Raw genomic sequence first — 20,565 nt, forward strand, 5'->3', positions numbered from 1 at the left:
GCTTCCTAGGGCATTGTGTCCCACCTGGCCTGCAGAAGCTCTGTCCTGGGACACTTTCTGCCTTTCTTCAAGAGCCCAGGCATCACTTTAACCTGACCTGCGTCTTATTTCTCTGGCCAGAATTCTCCTGTTCTACCCCCCACCCTGAATTTGTTTCAAAGGACTAACACCGTCCCTCCCCTCTGCTGGTGCTTTTTTCATAGGTTCTCATTTGCAACAGCTCATCAACATTCCATCCCATATTTCAAAATATGAGAGAACAAGAAAACAGGTGGGTTTGTTGTTCTTTCCCCAAAGCTTCCAGAGGACACCCCTGTTTGCTGCAACCAAAAGGGAACTAACTCAGCCACTGGCCTGCAGATTAAAGGCAGAGGCCATGCTATGTGCAGGCAGTGGGAAGGTTTGCAGCACAGACACTGCAGAAGCAAAGCAATCATCCCCCAGGGCAGGGTGAAGGTAGACAGACCCAACAGGCTCACTGGCACCCCATAAAATCACGGTGAATCCACAGGAAGAAATCCAGTGCTCCCTAAGCATTCCTGTCAATCAAGAATATTTGCAAACAACTGGCAAAAGCAAGTCTGTGGCTTGAGCTTCAGGCAGTCAGGGGACATTAATTACAAGTAATTTAATGTCCTTCCCTAAACCTTCATGAATGATAGCCATTTTGCAAATTAAATCTTGCAGGTGTTTAAAGGAAAAAAAGTAGACAGGTTAATCACAAGATTAACAAGGCAATTGTTACACATTTCTTTTGCACTAGTAGGTTCTGTAATGAAGTTTGAAACTGAGAATCTTCCCCAGGATATATTCAAGTTTAATAAAAAGACCAATAGTCTAAATAAAATGTAACTCCAAATAATATGATGATACATGCTGTGTATCCAGGGATATAGTTTGAAAGTAAAGGAAATGCTTATTAGACAATATTCCCCTCGTTGAACATTTGTTATTATTATCATGATTGTTAGATCTTAATGATATCATCTGCAAATGTTGTTTCTATCTATATAACCTTTTTATTTTTAATTCATCCTTATCTATTATCTACATAGGTTTCTTTCCCCTATAGTCTGTGGAGGAACAGCAACACTGTGATATTGAAGAAGTATTTCCATCTATTCTTGTCTCAAGTTATGGAAAAACTAGAACGAGTAAGCAAACTTTGGTACTGTTAGGAATTTGTGTCTATTATTAAAGTATCGATGCCACTAACCCACAAAGAACACTATAAATTTGGTATCTGAACAAGGAAAGAAAACAATCATTCTTTACATTGCCTGCACTGGACACCTGTCTTGAATTTTGATTTCTTGCTTGATTTGTGGCCATCAGTTTAGACAACAGGATATTTCCTGTGCAGAAGGAAAAAGATCAAACACAGGATATTTGGAAATGACTACTATTTGTGACCTTGTTTGTTACTCTTGTTTTAAGTGGGATAATGGTTACAAGGCATCACTCCCTTAGGAAAAAATATTTTTGTGTCTGTTATTGTGCAGAGTAAAACCGGTATTAGTTGGACTAAACGCTTCAGCATCTCTTGCAAAACCACTAAGGAGTCCACAACTTTCCAACTCCTAGGCAAATCACTAGGTTAGAAATGTTCTCAAGTTCTTCTCTACTTGTGGCCTCAAGAAGGGGCTGGGAAGAGAATGAGCTATTAGGTCCCTGAAAAGTCTCCAGTGCATTAAGTAATGAGACTGACATCCCATTGTTCGGCTGATGCCATAGACTACAAAAGTATTTTTCTTACCCGTTGTTTCAAACACTTTTGAGTCAGCAATTGGACCTGATGGGGATAAGGATTCTACGAAATATGATTATGAATTAATACTGTACACTTCTTAGAGCCAACATCCTGAATTGTGTACGCTAGTAGTTAGGTTCCTTAAATGAAGACAGCTGTGACTCACAGTTCTAGCAGAAGTATTCTGAAGAAAGCGTACATACTTACAGTAATCCAAACTACTCTTCGAATTAAATTTTAAATTGGTTTAAAGATATAACCTATATGGCATAAAGGGTTAACTTGGCTTCAGTCCATCCCACCTTACTTCACAGCACCAGGGTTTAGGAGAGAGGGATGTGACATTCTTAACCTACTCCATCAAACAAACACAGAGACCTCTGGGAAAAGGTTTGAGAAGCAAATGAAATTTAAAGAGCCAGTTTTCAGTGGGCCTTCATTTTGAGAGCTGGGCTATTTTTGTCCTTGTTTTTAGCAGAAAAGCAGTTCCTGCCTCTATCCCCGAGCATTTGTGACGAGGATAGCAGGGGAAGCACAGGCACAGCTGTCCAAATTACATTCACAAATGCAGGTGTTGCTCAGACACAAAACAGAGGTCAGCTGAATACTGCTCCTAATTAGCTACCTTTTCTACTAGGATTTTTCTTTGTAAAGTTATGCATGCGATTTGGGTTCAACTTAGAGACCATTTTTAGATCCCAGCATGCTATCCACCAAGAAGCGGGCTGTCATTATAAAGCATAATTTACAGCATAGTTAATTTTACATGTTTTTTTAGATTCTACATTATACCTAAGGCAAAATTCTGTTCTGCATACACATTATTCACTGTTTTCCACCCAGTTCTCATTATTTAAAATTGTAGAATTTAGCCAGAAAATCTTTTAGGTAGGGATGGGAAGAATTCTGCCCTCTTTCTAAGATTAAGAAAGTCCACAGTTTTAATAATGAGGACTAAAGACTTTGTCAAATGATACAAGAACAGAAGTAGCTATTTGCTATTGTCTTCAGTGGGGAACACCCTGGGGCTTATTACAGCAGTTCTTAGAAATGGCAGGATGGAGACTGGTATCTAATACAATCCATTAGGAAACCCAAGCCCTAAATGAAATGACCACAAAATCCTATCAGTTAACAGAAATGCAGCAGCTGTACATGTTTATTGTAATACAATAGGATATTGTTGCAGAGATAACACTCTTAAAATTAAAAAAAAAAAAAGAATCCAGCAAGCGATGTGACCAGTTTATTTCTCTATCTGAAAAACGAGAATGTCTAGTGTGGCAGAGCTTTGGAATACATAAATAAGCATGAAGATTGCAGAGAAGACAGGTATTGTATGTACACTAATGGGCTGCTGGGATCAGCTCTCAAAGTCACTGGCTAAACTTCAAGCCACTGCGACTCCCAGGTTTTGCAGGATGTTCAAAGAACTACCCCAATAACTCCTTGCAGGAAGTGAAAAGTAATGGTCTTTCTCCCCTTGCTGACTTTACCTACTATAAGTATTCCAAATACTAATTCCTATCTTGGCTCCCAGTTATCTATTTTTCAAAACTGTATGCTGTGGAAGTTTAAACTCAGTTTGACCTTAAACTTTATAATTACAAACATGTACACATTGTATATATGATATATATTATACATATATATTATTATGAACTGCTTTTTCAAATTGAATCAGGTGCCTTTCATCAAAGGCTTAAAAAGTTGGATCACTATGCAAAGTGTAACATGTATCACAGGGATTGTGACAAATTCATCTTGCTTGATTTTATTCACTACAGGCAGTCCATCAAGATTCAGACACATAACCCTTCAGAATCATAAAGAAACAAAAACCCCTGTTCTATAGCCATCTTCTGGGATGGAATGCAAAGTATTTTGTTGTGGTAAGTAAGGCTTTGAAGATGAAAGCACTGGGTCCACTCTTGTGATTGTTACCCCAGTGCTCAGCATTAAAAACGGGAGCCCCAGGGTCTCAGAGATCATTTTAATCCCCCTATATTAAAACAAAACGTGTCTCCCATGCGTTGCTCTAACTACCCTCCTCTGAAGCTTCACCGGCCCCTCCCAAGGGAAAGTGAACTGTTGACTGTCCCAAAAGAATTCCAGACAATTTCCTTACTTGCCTCCCTGTTCCAGTGAAGATTATGAGCCTAATTCTTAGAGACTGCTCCTAAAATTCCACCCCGCTGAATTCTGCAGCCTAATTCTTTCGGCATTATGTTTTTTGGCAGAATAATGTGACCCAAATTTGCAGTAGATATTTTGCTGCAACAGTGCTTCTTGCAATGCAGTGAGCACAAAATTAGCATTTCAGGATTACAAATAAGACTTTAAAAAAGTAGCAATTGTTTGCTTCAAAGAAGGACAGATTTTGATCTTATATTATGGAAATGGAAATGCTTAGCAAAATGTGGATGATTTTATGAATTAAGGAAAATTTACAGATCAATGGAAAATAATCAAGAACTAGCAATTTATTTCAGTAATTGGTGGCAAAATGCAATAGCGGTTCTTAAAAGATTAAGAAATTAGCTGTGTGTGTATGTGTGTGTTGATTGTAAAGACATCATGCATTCCATTTCCCATCAATGGTGGCTAATGCTATTCTAAAAGGACATTTTTATATCTGAGATGTCTTAAAACAAATAAAACAAAACAAACAAAGAAACCATAACTATGGCTGTTCCTGTGTTCATCCACCATGATTCTCACAAACGCTTGGCTGTGTGAGCAAGGTTGGTTCATGTATTCATTATTTCATCTTTTCTCAATATCAATCAACTTTAATGTAAGGTGTCAAGAAAGACTTGACATTTTTCTTGATTAGAATTTGTGGATCAGATTTTGGAAAGAGCTAGAGCAATATTCGCAACGGGAACAAGTATAAAACTGAGTGGACTAAAGCTTTCTGGCCATGCTTCTGTGGCTAGTTTCTCAGCCTTGATAAGAAATCTCTACCACTTATCTTTCATGGACCCTAGTCTAGTACTCTACTGCTGGAGAGACACTGTAACTTAGGATACCAGCTGCGACCACCATGTCCTCATCAGATTCATTCACCCTCTCAGAATTCAAACACCAAGACAAGAGAAACTGAAGGGCAGGTTACACATTAGAAGAGGGTTCCTTATTCCAGAAGGTTAAGCATGACAGAGAAAGAGAACAGACAAAACAGAAAGAATAAAAGTACGGGGTGCGCAGTGATTTCGGCTAGAAGCTAAGAGGCGCATGCGCACAGGGTGGTGAGGCCTGAGTGGGCCGCCTCTCTCTACGGTGCTCTTACCTTATTTCTCTTGAAGTAGGCTCGTCGGCAGGCCGCAAAGCACTTCTCGCTGCAGAAGCTTTTCACCTCACTTCCCATACTCAGGGAATAGCGCTTGATTCCCACTTTCTGGCACCAGGCACACATTATTTGTACATTTGACACATCATCTTCTATAATAAAAGTATAAGAAAAATGTTCATATCAGAAGCAAACATCCCTTCAAACTTAGACACACCCTGAACCTCACAGAGCTACTTGAGGTCTGTTCTTAACTTCAGTACCTCACCACTTTCTGACCTAGTAGATAGCCAGCTCTTGGTGGGAAGACTCAGTGCTTTTTTCTTTTTCTTTTCTTTCTTTTTTTTTTTTTTTTTGGTTGTCTCCTAAGTTTCCAAAAGACATCATTTATTTAAAAACCAGAGCATGACTGCAGAGCCATGAGGATTCCTTGCACTTGGTATCCTGGTACAAATGCTTATTCTGCCTGGTTAAACCAGGCTCAGTACTAATGAAGCTTGTAAAGAGACCCATATCTTCAAAGGTACTGCTGACAGCCTACAAGATTCACACTGGGTGGGTTGCCCAGCGCTAACCTACAAATGTGATGCCCTCATGTGAACTTGGACAGTCAGGAGCCAGGCTCAATCTTGACCTGTTCCCTATTACTGTTACATGAAAGGGGGTGTTGTTTACTCCTGCAATATAATGGTTCCCGAGTGATACTGTTACTCAAAGAAAGGAAAGATGTGAGTGGCCATCTTCTCACGATGAAAAGGCACCATCCTGGCTCACACAACAGTCTGCTGTGATACAGCCTTCCCACACTGCTGTCCTCGGGGAGGCGCAGGCCTGATTTAAATTCCCCTCCATGTGATATGGTTCGTGGTCCCTGGATGGAGGAATGGTAATGGGGGTGTCAGCCATGAGGCCTGAGGTCACACATCTGCCCAGATCATTCTCAGCCAGACTGGTGGTCCTTGTAGCTCCTGTAGCACCTGCCACCCATGTCATGGGAATGCTCAGAATAATGTTAGGTGGTATGCAGATATTTTCAATATTTAAACTACTGTATTTCTTTTCCTTTGTAAGAGAAGAAAACAAATTTTACTAGCACAACAAGCCCAGGATATCACAAATACTACTGCTTAAAACAAAGAAAGGCTTTTAAAGTGAGTCAGTTAATAAAATATATTGAGGAAATCATAGTGCAGGTGGTAAGACGCTGTAACAAAAATGTGATGGTGATATTCAAATGACTGAAGTCTGGGAAACAGTGGTCTCTTTACAGGGAGTGACTGTAGGAGAGACTACAAGTAGAAGTCTAAGAAATATTTTCTTGCTGCCTCCTAGGGGCTTTCACTATATCTTACGTTTTCTCAGTCTTCCCCATTGACTGTGTGTGTGTGTGTGTGTGTGTGTGTGTGTGTGTGTGTATGACTGATTGCCACTATTAGGTGCATCTCTTCCTCCTTTATCAATTTTTTTTGTACTAACCCAGACTCATGCTCCAGACATGACTGGTAATCATAAAATCCCCAATAAGCTCTGGTATACTGTTGTCTGATTTCTGAATAAAATCCCCCAAAGACTAATTGCTAAGCAAGGCCTGGTCCGTGAGTTGTTGACATATTCATGGTTCATAGAGTCTGTCATGCAATCATTCCATTTCCAGGGAAAAGATTTGGTTTGAGGCAGTGCGGTCATCAGCCTGCAAAATTAGAAGCAAACTAATTTGTAGTGCAGTGATAACGGCATTTTTTCCCCCTGAGTGTCATCACTCAGAACTATGTAAAGCATTTTATTTACCTTAATGGAATAAGTGTTGTCATTTTAATGATCATTTTTATTTCACAAATTACATGTTGTAATTTATTGTTAATTATCAAATGAGACAGTGTAAAAGGCAACCTTTGATGTTAATCAAACATTTTTGATAAAATAACTTTCTTTAAATGGAGTCATAACATGAATTCAAATGTCATACAATGATTGTGTTTAATAATTTATTCTATTCAAAAAAAGATTTATTTATATTTTGTATGATTTCTAATATGGCATCTGTCTACATACAGACATTTAACAAGACTCTATAATTTACCTTAGAGTATGGAGGAGTTTTAAAAATTAAATTAGAAAGACTACATTTAGAAAATAATCATCTATCATTACTAAACTAACTAGCACTAATAGTTTCTATTTTCCCAATCCATTAGCTGCTTTAAAATCTTAAATTCCTGAAAAAGAATATGATACAGCAGAACTCTCACAAATGATCCGTTGGCAATAAGCTTGATTCTGGTGAAATCTGTAAGGAAAAAAAGATTTTATGGGGGAAATTATTTGGCCACAGAATTCAACGAGGAGACCCCACTTCCCAAGGATCCACTTTAGAACATGCATTAGGTTTCCCCTTTCGGTTTCTTCCTTTCAATAGTCTGCTTTGGGGGAAAAAAAATGTTAAGTGTTTTAGTCCTAGATCTTTAACTATCATAGACTAAAACTGAGATGACAGAGGGTGGAGAGCAAAGCTATAAGAAGACTGGGCAGCGGGCCTGAGCTCTGGCCTGGCCTGAAGGAATGATGCCTCGGGCAAAAAGGCCACTCACGGGTCTTTCTCCCGCTTTACTCCATCATCACCACACAGACCTACTTGTCTTTTTTTTAGGGGAGGCAAGGATAGTTTCTTACAACAGAGATAACAAATAAACAAAAAGTAGAATTTTAAAGCAGGTTATTTTTATAAATCATTTGTACTACAAAGTAACAAAACGGGAAGATGAGACAAAAGAAATTGCATACTTTTGTATCTGGCAGTTGGAAAACTCTTAGGATGGTGGTTAGGATCTGCCTTGTTAAATAATTCAGTATCCCCATCCTTTTTTTCATAAAATTCTGTTTCATAAAGGCAAACCCTTTAGAAAACTTCCATCAGATACCTCCTTTTCTGTCATCAAACTGCTATCAATAGCTAATGCTCCAAAGAAGCGTCTGATAAAGGGATCGTTCCAAAAGTTCAAGAAAACATTTTCAGATAGCTCAGATATTCTAGTCTTATAAAAGTCATTTTTATTAATATATTTAAGAAATTAAGAAAGAACTGTGATTATTAAAGTTAATTTTGTCAGCTAAAACTTAGCTCAAAATTCTGCCACCAGACATGAGATGGTGCCCCATCTTAAACGATATGACTGCACCGCTAGAAAAGTGAGCTCTTCTTAAGTGCTTAAAGCCAAGGGGATAGGTTCATTTCAACAACCGCATCTTTTTTTTTTTTTAATCTGAAACCCAGGAGTCGTGTGCATGCTTTATATTAGCAAAATAAAGGGCCCAGCCCTTTAGCTTTCTGAACCTTATCTGCTTTCAAAACTTTTTTATTTAAAAAATATTTCTTCAAACTAGGGAAAAACCTGATTTCTTATATTTAGGCAAAAGGTCCCGGCCATTAGAGATGAGATTGCCTCAAAGAAAATTCACGTAACAGATCTTTCCTTACAGCCATTACTAGCCTGTGTATTTTTCATAATGAACAATGCAGCAACAAATGCAAAATGCTTACAGCATTATATCACATTCCCAAAGTGAACAGTTTATATAACATAATACATTTTCATATGATAATATCATATAAATATGCATCAGTCAAAATATGCATGTTTCAGTTAATCATGAAAAGTTTGTACCACCTCTTTTGGATTTAATTAAGCAAAATATTTAGGGCATTATCTTTCCAATCTAATGTTCAAAGAGCTATAGAACATTATTCTACTTTACACCCCAGAAGGAGAAATTTAGATTAATTACTCTGAGATAAAATCAAAATTGTATTTATTTATCATAGTGCAGAGAAGTATGAAGTCAAGCATTTGTGGAATGCCTTGCTGAAGCTGTTTGAGAGACTGCTTTATCTGGTGACTTAAAAATAAGGATGGCCATTCTAGGGGCATTTTAATTGGCTATGAACATGCATACTAGCTTACCTGACCAGAGCCCAAATAAAGTCAGGTGGGCCTTAACGAATCCCAAGTGATTAAACTGTAGATTTACCACCCCTCTGTAACTTTCATGGGAATCCAAGACTGAGGAAAAAAGTCTGAAAGTATCTGCTGGTGATATTTCTCTCTTCCAACAGTTCCTAGAATGCACATGTCCAGATAATCATTTCAAGACTTGAATTATATGAGACAAGCTGCAAGACAATCTGAAGTGATTCCTGTGTGTTCTCCACGCCATGAGATGAAAGCACAGGTGACACTCTATCAATCTATTTGTTGAAGAAGGTATATTTAAGAACAGAATAAAGACATGGCCTGAAAGGCAGGCAAAAAACTAGGATTAAAGTTTGCTTTCTTTGCAGCCCTTCTTGTAATAATTGAATTCCAAAAACTTTAAGGCAGTCTGATTTAAAAGTCTCTATAGAGACTCTAATTTAAGAGTCCTATAGAAGCTTTTGTACAATTCCCTGTGTTCCAGAAATAAACATAAGGGAGACCCAGAGAAAATCTGGACCACTGAGTCAAAAGGAAAATAATGATAGTTAGCCATTATTTACTATTTAATAGGTGCCAGGCACAGTGTTAAATTCTTTGAATCCATCACTTAGTCTTAATCACAGCCACTACCCCGCAGGCAGGCACTAACATTATCCCCATTGTGCAGATGGGGAAAGTGAGGTTTAGAGATTAAGTGATTTGCTCCAAATCACACAGCCAGTACAAACCAAAGCCAAGATGAAGCCCAGGGCATCTGGCTCTAGAGCCCAAGCTCTTGACCACTACACCTTAGAGACCACAGCCTTTCTAAATGGGTGAGATTATGCACCATCCACACAGACGTCCCTCCACAAAAAGGACTAAAAGGTGTCACAGACTCTGCTACTTACACAGCACACTGCTCCATGACACACTAATAGACAAAGAAAATGGAATCCAAATGGTCAAAAAGTCTTTGAGGAGACACCTGAAGTGTTAATCAATATTTGTTGACTGATTTTTTAAAAAACAAGTTAAAGGCCCACAGTGCAAACCTTTACTTCTTTATGATTATGATACTTGGATTTGCTGCAAACATTCTGTCTGAACTTTCACCAGCAAGTGCCACTTGAACATTAAATGATGAGACAGAACCAATATACCTGGATCTCAGGAAGCAGTCATTCTACTCACAGGAAAGCAATACTCTTCCCAGCTTTTTCTTTTGTAAGGGAGGGCAGTCACAGCAGGACATGAATAAGACTGACTTTCCATGTGGGTGAAGTGGGGAACCACTTACATGTGTAACTTCAAAGATGCCAATAAGAATATCCTAGCTTCAAAAAGTATCCTCAACTGCTCACAAAAATTTAATTCTACCATTAGAGAGTAATTTCCTGGGCTAAATATTTCTTATATCCTATTAAAACACAAATTCCCTGAAAGCAAGAAGGCTCGATATGTATTTGTCTATAGTGATTTATGCTTTAAAATGAGTGATTCTTTCTGAAGAACAAGTTTTCACAGAGAGTGATGAGAAGGGCTAAGGACAGGGCTCCAATGAGAAAGAGGAGGGCAGAGATGGGAGAGGCTAGGACAAAAGAAGCCTCTGGTCACTAATTTGCTAATGTCTAGCCCTGGGCATATAGGTAGAGCAAGCTGAGGGCTGCCAAGTAAAGGCAGAGTGGACAGAAAAACTATTGCCTGATCATACTGTAGCACAATGTCAGATATTTCCAGAATGACTTTTACATGTGAATTTAAAGCACCGTGGAAGTTGAAGGAGGTGGGAGGAATGGCATATCGCTAGGGATCTCTAGAAAAGAAAAGCAACAGGCAGATCCACTTATTACAGCTCAAGGGGGTGACTTTTTGTTAAGCAAATGAGGTAACAAATATATACTCCTTTGTGAACCTAAGTCACTATTATTTGAAAGACATTGTGATGGAGTATGGAGAGATGGAGACAGAGGAAACGGGTGAAAGTATTAATACTGCCCCTTCTAGTTGTGTGATGTGGGTAAGTCACTTAAGGGATAGTAATGCCCACCGTAACTCTAGCTGTGGTGAGGATCAATCCAGAGAAAGTAGACACATTCTTCATGTAAATGAGCCTTCCTTAGAATTACTGGCAATTAGAGCCATAAGAAAAGGGTAGGTGTCACAGCAAAGGAAAACATAAACAAGACGAAAAGACAACCCTCAGAATGGGAGAAAATATTTGCAAATGAGGCAACTGACAAAGGATTAATCTCCAAAATTTACAAGCAGCTCATGCAGCTCAATATCAAAAAAACAAACAACCCAATCCAAAAATGGGCAGAAGACCTAAATAGACATTTCTCCAAAGAAGATATACAGATTGCCAACAAACACATGAAAGGATGCTCAACATCACTAATCACTAGAGAAATGCAAATCAAAACTACCATGAGGTATCACCTCACACCAGTCAGAATGGCCATCATCAAAAAATCTACAAACAATAAATGCTGGAGAGGGTGTGGAGAAAAGGGAATCCTCTTGTACTGTTGGTGGGAATGTAAATTGATACAGCCACTGTGGAGAACAGTATGGAGGTTCCTTAAAAAACTACAAACAGAACTACCATACAACCCAGTAATCCCACCACTGGGCATATACCCTGAGAAAACCATAATTCAAATAGAGTCCTGTACCACAATGTTCATTGCAACTCTATTTACAATAGCCAGGACATGGAACCAACCTAAGTGTCCATCTACAGATGAATGGATAAAGAAGATGTGGCACATATATACAATGGAATATTACTCAGCCATAAAAAGAAACAAAATTGAGTTATTTGTAGTGAGATGGATGGACCTAGAGTCTGTCATACAGAGTGAAGTAAGTGAGGAAGAGAAAAACAAATACCGTATGCTAACACATATATATGGAATCTAAAAAAAAAAAAAGTGGTTCTGAAGAACCTAGGGGCAGGACAGGAATAAAGACGCAGATGTAGAGAATGGACTTGAGGAAACACAGGGAGGGGGAAGGGTAAGCTGAGATAAAGTGAGAGAGTGGCATGGACATATATACACTACCAAATGTAAAACAGATAGCTAGTGGGAAGCAGTCACATGGCACAGGGAGATCAGCTCCGTGCTTTGTGACCACCTAGCTGAGTGGGATAGGGAGGGTGGGAGGGAGATGCAAGAGGGAGGAGATATGGCGATATATGTATATGTATAGCTGATTCACTTTGTTACACAGCAGAAACTAACACACCATGGTAAAGCAATCATACTCCAATAAAGATGTTAAAAAAAAGGGTAGGTGTCAGCTGTGTGCAATCTGGAGAGGCCCAACGAGCAGGCGCCAGTCTCTTCAATCACATCCCCCACCAATGGATGACATCTGTAGACTCACTAACTCTGAATACAAAGAAAAACCCAGTAATTGGTTAAATTTATTTAAGAATAAAGCCATTAGATTTAATAAAAGCTTCACTTACATTTATTCTTTTTTAAAATTACTTAATTTGAATTAATAGTTGACAGGGTGTTGCCAAATATATCACTGTACTGCCAGATATTCTGTAATTAATAGACGGGAATTCTTTGTAATTATCACATCAACTATCCACACATGGGTGGATCTTTCTACACACCTGAGAAGTTTGCTCTTTTAAGAAATATCATAGGAACAACTGAAAATGTCTGCCACCTTGGTAACTGAACCATCAAAAATTGCCAAAGAATAGAGTCTGAATTAATACAGTTTTATTGCACTTGTTTCTCGTTAAAAGGAGAGATGCAGTTAAATGATAGCAGTTCCATACGATTATGATTCTTTATAGTACCTAAAATTATCCCTATTTTTCTTTTGGAAATAGAATTATTTGAAGTGATTTCAAGATTTTAAATAGTCAACACCCCTCTAAATAGGGTAGTACTTAACCCCAAAATAAAATCTAAATTGTTATATATAAACTAAAATTTGGTTCCAGTATGTAAAAGGAATGAGCACATATTACACAAAATGACAGGAAAATGATGGAATTTAAAATTCATTTTCAATTTTCTAATGGAAGTTTTCTAGCTGATTTTAAATTATTTATGTATATGATACATATACATGGGGTGTATATATATGTGTGTGTGTATATACATACATACATATATATATACAGGTCACACACACACACATATTTGTAAAAGATGTGACTTCAAAATGAATTAAACATTTACATCCAGGTGCAGGTCCCTGTGTTATGTCACTGGTCAAGAACAATGAGTTGACTAGGACATGGCCCTGCTCCCAAGAGAACAGGCAGAAAAGTGTGTGCCCCATCATTTGACAGGGAGAATGTGATAAGAGAGGAGTTCAGAAGCCTCTTCGAGCCTAGAGAGCACAGCTTCTGAGTTGGGTCTTGAAGGATTTGGAGCGGGAGAAAGTTCAAGAGAAGGAGGGAAAGGACAGAGGACCAGCAGGAGCCAGGAAGTGGCAGACACACTCAAGGATGGGGAGGAACCCTGCAGCAGCTCAGCCACTACAACTGCATGAAGAGAAAAGTAGGAATTAGACTGGGGCTGTGGGGCCTGCATGAGGAGTCCCTTGAATATCATCTTGCTCTGGGGTGGGAGGGGTTCCTCTTCATTCCACAGGTAATGAGGAGCTCCCAAACATTTCTCACAGGACATGACAGGAGCAGAGATGGGCTGAGAAATGTTACCCCAGCAGGGTGGATCAGAATTCAGAAGACCGGGGGCTTCCCTGGTGGCACAGTGGTTGAGAGTCCGCCTGCCAATGCAGGGGACGTGGGTTCGTGCCCCGGTCCGGGAAGATCCCACATGCCGCGGAGCGGCTGGGCCCGTGGGCCATGGCCGCTGAGCCTGCGCGTCCGGAGCCTGTGCTCCGCAACCGGAGAGGCCACAGCAGTGAGAGGCCCACGTACCGCAAAAAAAAAAGAAGACTGGACTCTTGTTCCACATCTTAGAAAAAAGCAACATGAGAGCAGCCTCAATGACTCATTCACTTTTGTGTGTTCAGTGACTAGTACATAGCAATGCTTAAGCTATGTTGAATGAATGAATAAAAGGATGGATGGATGGATGGATGGATGGATGCAGAGGAAAGGAGATGAAGTTCTGAACCCGTAGAATAACATTTCTAACAGTAGAAATGAAAAGGAAAGGATAGATTTAAAAGTGAGACCTAAACAATCACCAAAATATAAGAATGTAACTCACCCAAATTCAGAGAATTCTTCTACCTGTGTCTCTAGTCAAAGCATACCAGGGAAAAGTCCAAAGAGTTCTTTGTGAAAATTGACTCTGTAGTCAAATTCAAAGTGAATTTGCTTTACTTCCAGTGTCCCTTACTCACTTATTTTTTCAACATTCAAACAAAGAAGGTAATAAAAGGAGAGATCCCAGAATGTCACAAAATAGTAATTCTCTCTTGAATACCATACTAAACTTGGATTCTTTAACAGACACTACTAAGCACATGTGTCTGCAGCTCCTTGACATTAACTTAAATACTTTCACTGATTAGCCAGAGTAGGGACTTCTGATAAGTCTCCTTGACAATCTCACCTCCACGTCTCAGTACTCAATATAGAGAGTTTGTCTTCCCTATGTACCCACCCTAAGAAGCTGGAATAAGAAAGGAAGAGGATAGAACATAAGAGTAAGGAAAACCCAGAATCCTCTATGCAACATTTCCCAAAATACACTCCCCACAGAACACTAATACTATGGGATACTTAAAGGGGTGTTATTTTTTTAAAGACTTCCATGGTCAAATATGCATGGAAAACACTGGGCTGAACAACAAGTTCTTTACTGTAAGACTTTTGGGCTCCACCAATGTGTAATTAGAAATCTTCAAGAGGGAGATAAGAATGGCTGTATTTCACAAATTTGACCAGGGACAGGTATTTTCACAGAGAATCCACAAGACTGGATTTCTAAGGATGTCTCCCTGGGATGTTCTGCTCTACTACCCTACATTAGTGCTGAAGCATGAGCACTTCCATGTGGGCCATTAATTATGAGGAAGGTTTCTCCTCTGTTGCCCAGAATTGGATCCTCCATTGCCAGGAGTTTTGTCTGCACTGGGCAGAAGGACAAGTCCAGCAGCCGTGTGGCCAGTGCTGGGTTTGCTGACCAACACCCACCAGCCCTCAATAAACACCACCAGACTGAACAAAGACACCCACGGTCCACTAAGTCCTGTGGTGTCTGCTATAGCCATCATATACAGAGAAGGCAACCCTTTACCTGTAAAGTCCTACAGAGAAAATGGCAGAAATCAATAATAAGGCAATGGGAGAGTAACACTGCTCTTAATAGACTGGATAATTCATGTTCACTGGCTGGTTGCAATGGAAAAGAAGCTTGAGTAAACTCTTGTCCCCCATCCCTGAGTCCTGGATTTGACCCTCTGTCCAATCTCAGGTGCCCTGGGACAATGATGGGTTTGCTCTCCACCGGACCTTTCTCTCCTACATGGCTAAAGTCCACACACTGAGTCCCAGCATCTAGCCAACAAATGCACATGATTAGGGACAAGGGAGCAAGGTCAAAAAGTGTGCACGAGCACATGCATCACTGCTGGAAAAGCAATTCCGAGCCACTGCCCTGCATAGAGAGGCATCATCTCCAAAGAAACGCAAATAGCAGCATATTAGGACTAAAGGGTCAAGCTGCTTTATATAGGACTTCAGCGCAGGAAAAGTATACCCGTTACCCACTATTTATCTGAAGGGCTCATTTCCCCTTCTGAAATCTGGCTGTCCCATTAATTACACTTAATGGGCCCCGCAGTGGTTGACAAATCCCCCCAGAGGGGGAACCTTAATTGTAGACAAAGGATTCATTTATTTACTCTACTTTGTGCCAGGCACTATACTAGGGACTGCAAATACACTGGCAAAGAAGACAGACACGATCCCAATACTCAAGGAGGTTTCCATGGCTGCCCCTAGCATAAAATGCCAACATGCAGTAGAAAAGGACCGTGAGAAAACCAGGCCTGCTCCCGGGGCTCTGTCACCACTGGGGGTGTCACAGGAGCCAGGTGTGCTTGGTGACCACAAAGCAGGTATAAGCAGCCCCACTGTGACTGACCAGCACACCAAGTCCCACCTCTCAGCATTCCAGGCAGTTCTACTAAGCAGCATACCTGCTGGGGCTACCATCCTAGGGGAGGGGAACTGACAGGCTAGAGACCAGGGGGTCAAAGGGACACGTGGGGAGGGTAAAGCCTTCGCATCAAGCACCACTGTCTCCTCCTCAGCCCCTCCTCTTCAGTCTCCTTCAACAGACGGAAGATTGGGAAGAACTTCACTCAACTAAGTTTGTTAAAAGAACCAAGATGAACCCGCTGGAACACTGTCAAAAAGATAATTCACTCCCCTCTTCACCTTCCCATCTTAAAATATTCATTTAGATTTCTTGAATGAGAATGATGAATGATGGAGGGGCTCTCTGAAGGGGCCCCATGCCAATCCCTACTTGGGAATGTGATGGGACATCACGTGTCAGAACAGCGCCACTATGGGAAAGGGGGAGGGTCACACCCACTGAAACCTTTCAGAGTCCTCTCTTCTCTCTGCATAGTCCCCATGGGCCATAGTATTTATGCACTCCTGTGACTCCAGCTACCATCCATAAGATGAAGATTTCCAAATCAACACAGTTACTTCTCAGTTTATTTCCAACTGCCTCCCAGCACCTTAACCTGTCATGTCCAAAGCTACATACACACCTTTCCCCTAACCTGTCCCTTCACTGTGTTTCCCATCTCAGTTCTTGGCCCATGCATCCATGCAGTTACCTGCTAGCAGAAATCTGGTCTCTTTCCTGCCCCTTTCACCTCCCACATTCTGATTAATCACCAGGTCCTCCTAAATATTTTTATAATATTGCATTCATTCATTCAATTACTATTTACCCAGTCTAATTGCATACCAGGCGTTACTCTAGGCTATACGAGACCCATCCTCATGGAGTTTACTGCTGTCGGTTCCAGTGAAGCCACCAACACCTCTCACCCGTACTACAGGTGGCCTCCCATTTCACTCCCATCTAGCTTATTCCCTCCACTCTGGAGGTGAGGAATTCTTGTGAAACACAAGTCTGATCACTGCTCTCACCTGCCCAAAGCCCTCCAGTGGCATCCACTGCCCTCCAGAAGTTGGAACTCCTCAGCATGGCCTCTCCATGGCTCCCAGGACGAGGCCAGTCTCACAGCTTGTCTACTCTCGGGCCCGTGGCTTCTGTTGCTTTCCTTGAGGCTCTCTCCTCTGAGTCTTTCCATGTGCTGCTTCCTCCCTCGACCACAACCTCAAAATCCTTGACCAATTCAGTCCTATTGCTCCTCCATATCCTAAACCTCCTCCTATGGGAGCCTTTCCTGACCCTGAACCTGGTCAGATCCCAAAGCACCCTGGACTTGATCATCAACACACTTGATTGAGATTTCTTTTTAATGTCTGTCTCCTCCACCAGACTGTGAGCTAGTTAAGACAGGGACCATATCTGTCTTATTCACTAGAATGAAATGTCTGACTTTGGGCCTCAGCATAAGGAGAAGAAAAAGCAGAATCCTTACTAGATGTACCTTGGGTGGTTGGATGTCCAGGGCGGGGGCAGGGGGTGGGGGAGGAAGCCAAGGGCACCATCTTTGCTAACCACTCAGAACCAAGTTGCCTTAGAGGGAAACACCAGTGAAAAGCCCCAGAACAGAATGCAATCATTATTTCCACTCTCCTTGGCCAAGTCCATGAACTAAGTCTTCTCAATTTAACAAGAACTTTGAGAAGTCAGCATTGGGAATGTCCCTAGAATAACACGAGTTACCAACTTCACCATCACTCCTCTCTCTTAACCAAACCTTATTTATACCTTCAAATAATTAATTGCAAACAGTTCAGTCAAGTCTAAGTTAATTCCAGAATTAAACACATCCACCCTCTACAAGCAAAGGGAAGTACAGCTGACGTTTCCTCTTATTTCCTATTAGCATCTTAGCTCTTTGGTGATCTGGGGCAGGGTGTTCTAAAATCCTAGCTAGGTCATACCCCCAAAAAGAGTTTATAGAATGCCAAGAAAAGTTCTAGGCTGCCTCATGGATCACAGAAGTGTGTGATTTATAATCCATGTTTAGATGGTGTCCCTACTTCTGCCATGAGAGCAACTCAATGACCTTGAGAAGGTCATTTACTCTCTCCAGCCTCATTTTCCTCATCTGTAAAAGAGGAGATTTAGCTAGATGATCTCCTAGGTCCCTTCTAACTAAAAATCTAGGACTCTAAATCTCTCAAAATAACAAGATCCATTTAAAGGAGGGCAGCCAAGGGGTAATCTTTTTCCTTTCTTTTTTTTCTTGAACCCCTCAATTTCCTTCCTTTTTTCTCCTTCTGTATGGCCACCACTATTGTCCCTTGCCCTTACCACAAGAGGCTTAGAAAATTCTTTGGCTGATGGGACAATTTTAGAAATGGACCTTTCTAAGCTCTCCAATATTTGCACCACCACAAATCTGGTACCCTCTTTTTAATCCTTTATTATATATTTATGTTTCACTTTAAAGGGACAAACATGAATGTTTATAAAATTCTAACTTTTTATATTATTTTCCATTAATTTCTGATCTTTCAGTGTGAACCTCCACACACATGGTATTTTATGCTGAGTTTCCCAGAAAACAGAATCTGAGACAAAGATTTGCAAGCAGCCAGTTTACTGGGCGTGTGATTCCAGGAAGTAGGGGGTGGGGGACAAGGGGAATGAACCTGGGGAGGATGAAGAGCCAATGTAACGATGTGATACTAAGTTGGCCACTATTAAGGAAGACTGGTATTCAATCATAAAGAACAATCTTTGGAGTATGTGACATACATTTCATAACTCTTTACCCAGGGGACAAAAAGGAGAAAGAATTTATTCATCACATCTATGCCCCATTGACCTAGTGTGTTAATTCCCCTATATTTCTGGTTTGCATTTGTGGGCACGCAGCCAAAAAGATTTACACAAAACTCATGCTGCCGTATCAGGGAAGTCCCAGAGCAAGAAGCTAGGGACATATGCCACAAGCATGAGGCAAGATCCTTTCAGAATGCACATGCCTAAGCTGTCAAAGTACTATAGCAGTCACTATGGGGCCAAGAGGATCTGGGGTGGCACGTAAGAGGCGTCCCATACTCAGAGTTGTCATCACTATAGAGCCTGGTTTCTCAACCATGGCACTATGGACATTTTCAGCCAGATAATTCCTTGTGTGGGACTGTCCTGTGCATTGTAGGAGGTTTAGCAGCATCCCTGGCCTCTACTCACTACACACCAGTACCACCCCCTCTCCCAGCTGTGACAACCAAAAATATCTCCAGATATTGTCCAATGTCCCCGGGGGGGGGGTGCAAATTTACCCCCTGATAAGAACCACTGGTGTAGAGTAATGTATTTCCTACTTTAGTCACTCACCCGGTGCCCCTTCATTTCTCTCCACTTTACACGGTATCAAAAACAGCTCTCAAGTAGACCACTGTGAGAGATATTTATGCCTCATGCCTATAACTTAATTTTTAGGCTTCACCATGATATAATTCACATAAATAGGTGATTATTCCTTAATAATAAGGAATGATGAGATTTTAAATACTCCATGTGAGAAAGCTATGAACAGACTAGACATAGGACAAAAATGTTAAAATTACATTCTAGGGTTTCGTTGCTGAAATCAAGACAAGAAGGAATTAAATTTTTAAAAAAATTTTGAAACCTAGGTCTTTAAGTCAAGGACTCAATATATTTTGAGACAAGGATTTTTTTCTCTGAATTATGCATATGTAATATACACACAATTTCACATTCAACTTCAAGGCCCACACTCACCCACCTAAGGCCATCCAAGGAACCCCTTGGAGACAATGTTAACTACAGTTGACGAGAATTTAAACTGTTTCCAGTTTTTAACTATTATAAATAAATGCTCCTATAAAGGTTCTTCCAAATGTTTTTGGCATATATATATATATATATATGTACATACATACAGAGAGAGACAAACAGACATTTATGTTGAGTATATACCTAGGATGGAATTATTGGATAATAGGATATGTTTAGTTCAGCATTAATAGATATTCGCAATCAGCTTTCAAGAGTGGTTATACTGATTTACACACTCAGCAGCAATGCATGAGAGTTCCAATTGGTCTGTGTCCTTCTCAATGTTGGGTACTGTCTTTTTCATTTTAGCCATTCTAATGTTTGTGCACTGGTATCTCACTGCGATTTTTTTTTCTTTATTATATCTGTATTCAAATCACAACATATACATGTAAATACTGAAGTGGAGCAGAATACAAAGATTGGAGGGCTCTTCTAGAGGATCTTTGTGTTTCTTTTTTTTTTTAACATCTTTATTGGAGTGTAATTATTTTACAATGGTGTGTTAGTTTCTGCTTTATAACAAAGTGAATCAGCTGTACATACACATATATCCCCATATTTCCTCCCTCTTGCATCTCCCTCCCACCCTCCCTATCCCTCTCCTCTAGGTGGTCACAAAGCATCAAGCTGATCTCCCTGTGC

At 40.3% G+C, this 20,565-nt stretch overlaps 1 protein-coding gene across 2 annotated transcripts in view; it reads right to left on the bottom strand.

The window, feature by feature from the left end:
• SOBP (sine oculis binding protein homolog) overlaps positions 1–20,565 on the bottom strand; it is a 167,535-nt gene that overhangs the window by 119,854 nt on the left and 27,116 nt on the right. For both annotated transcript variants that reach the window (XM_027089383.1, XM_027089374.1), the window contains exon 4: positions 5,043–5,194. In XM_027089383.1, the coding sequence (XP_026945184.1) occupies positions 5,043–5,194 (152 nt within the window). The remainder of the gene's footprint in view (positions 1–5,042; positions 5,195–20,565) is intronic.

This window comes from Aethalodelphis obliquidens, unplaced genomic scaffold (assembly GCF_003676395.1).
Source record: "Aethalodelphis obliquidens isolate GAN/ISIS:26980383/991018 unplaced genomic scaffold, ASM367639v1 scaffold3, whole genome shotgun sequence".
Lineage (NCBI taxonomy): Eukaryota > Metazoa > Chordata > Mammalia > Artiodactyla > Delphinidae > Aethalodelphis > Aethalodelphis obliquidens.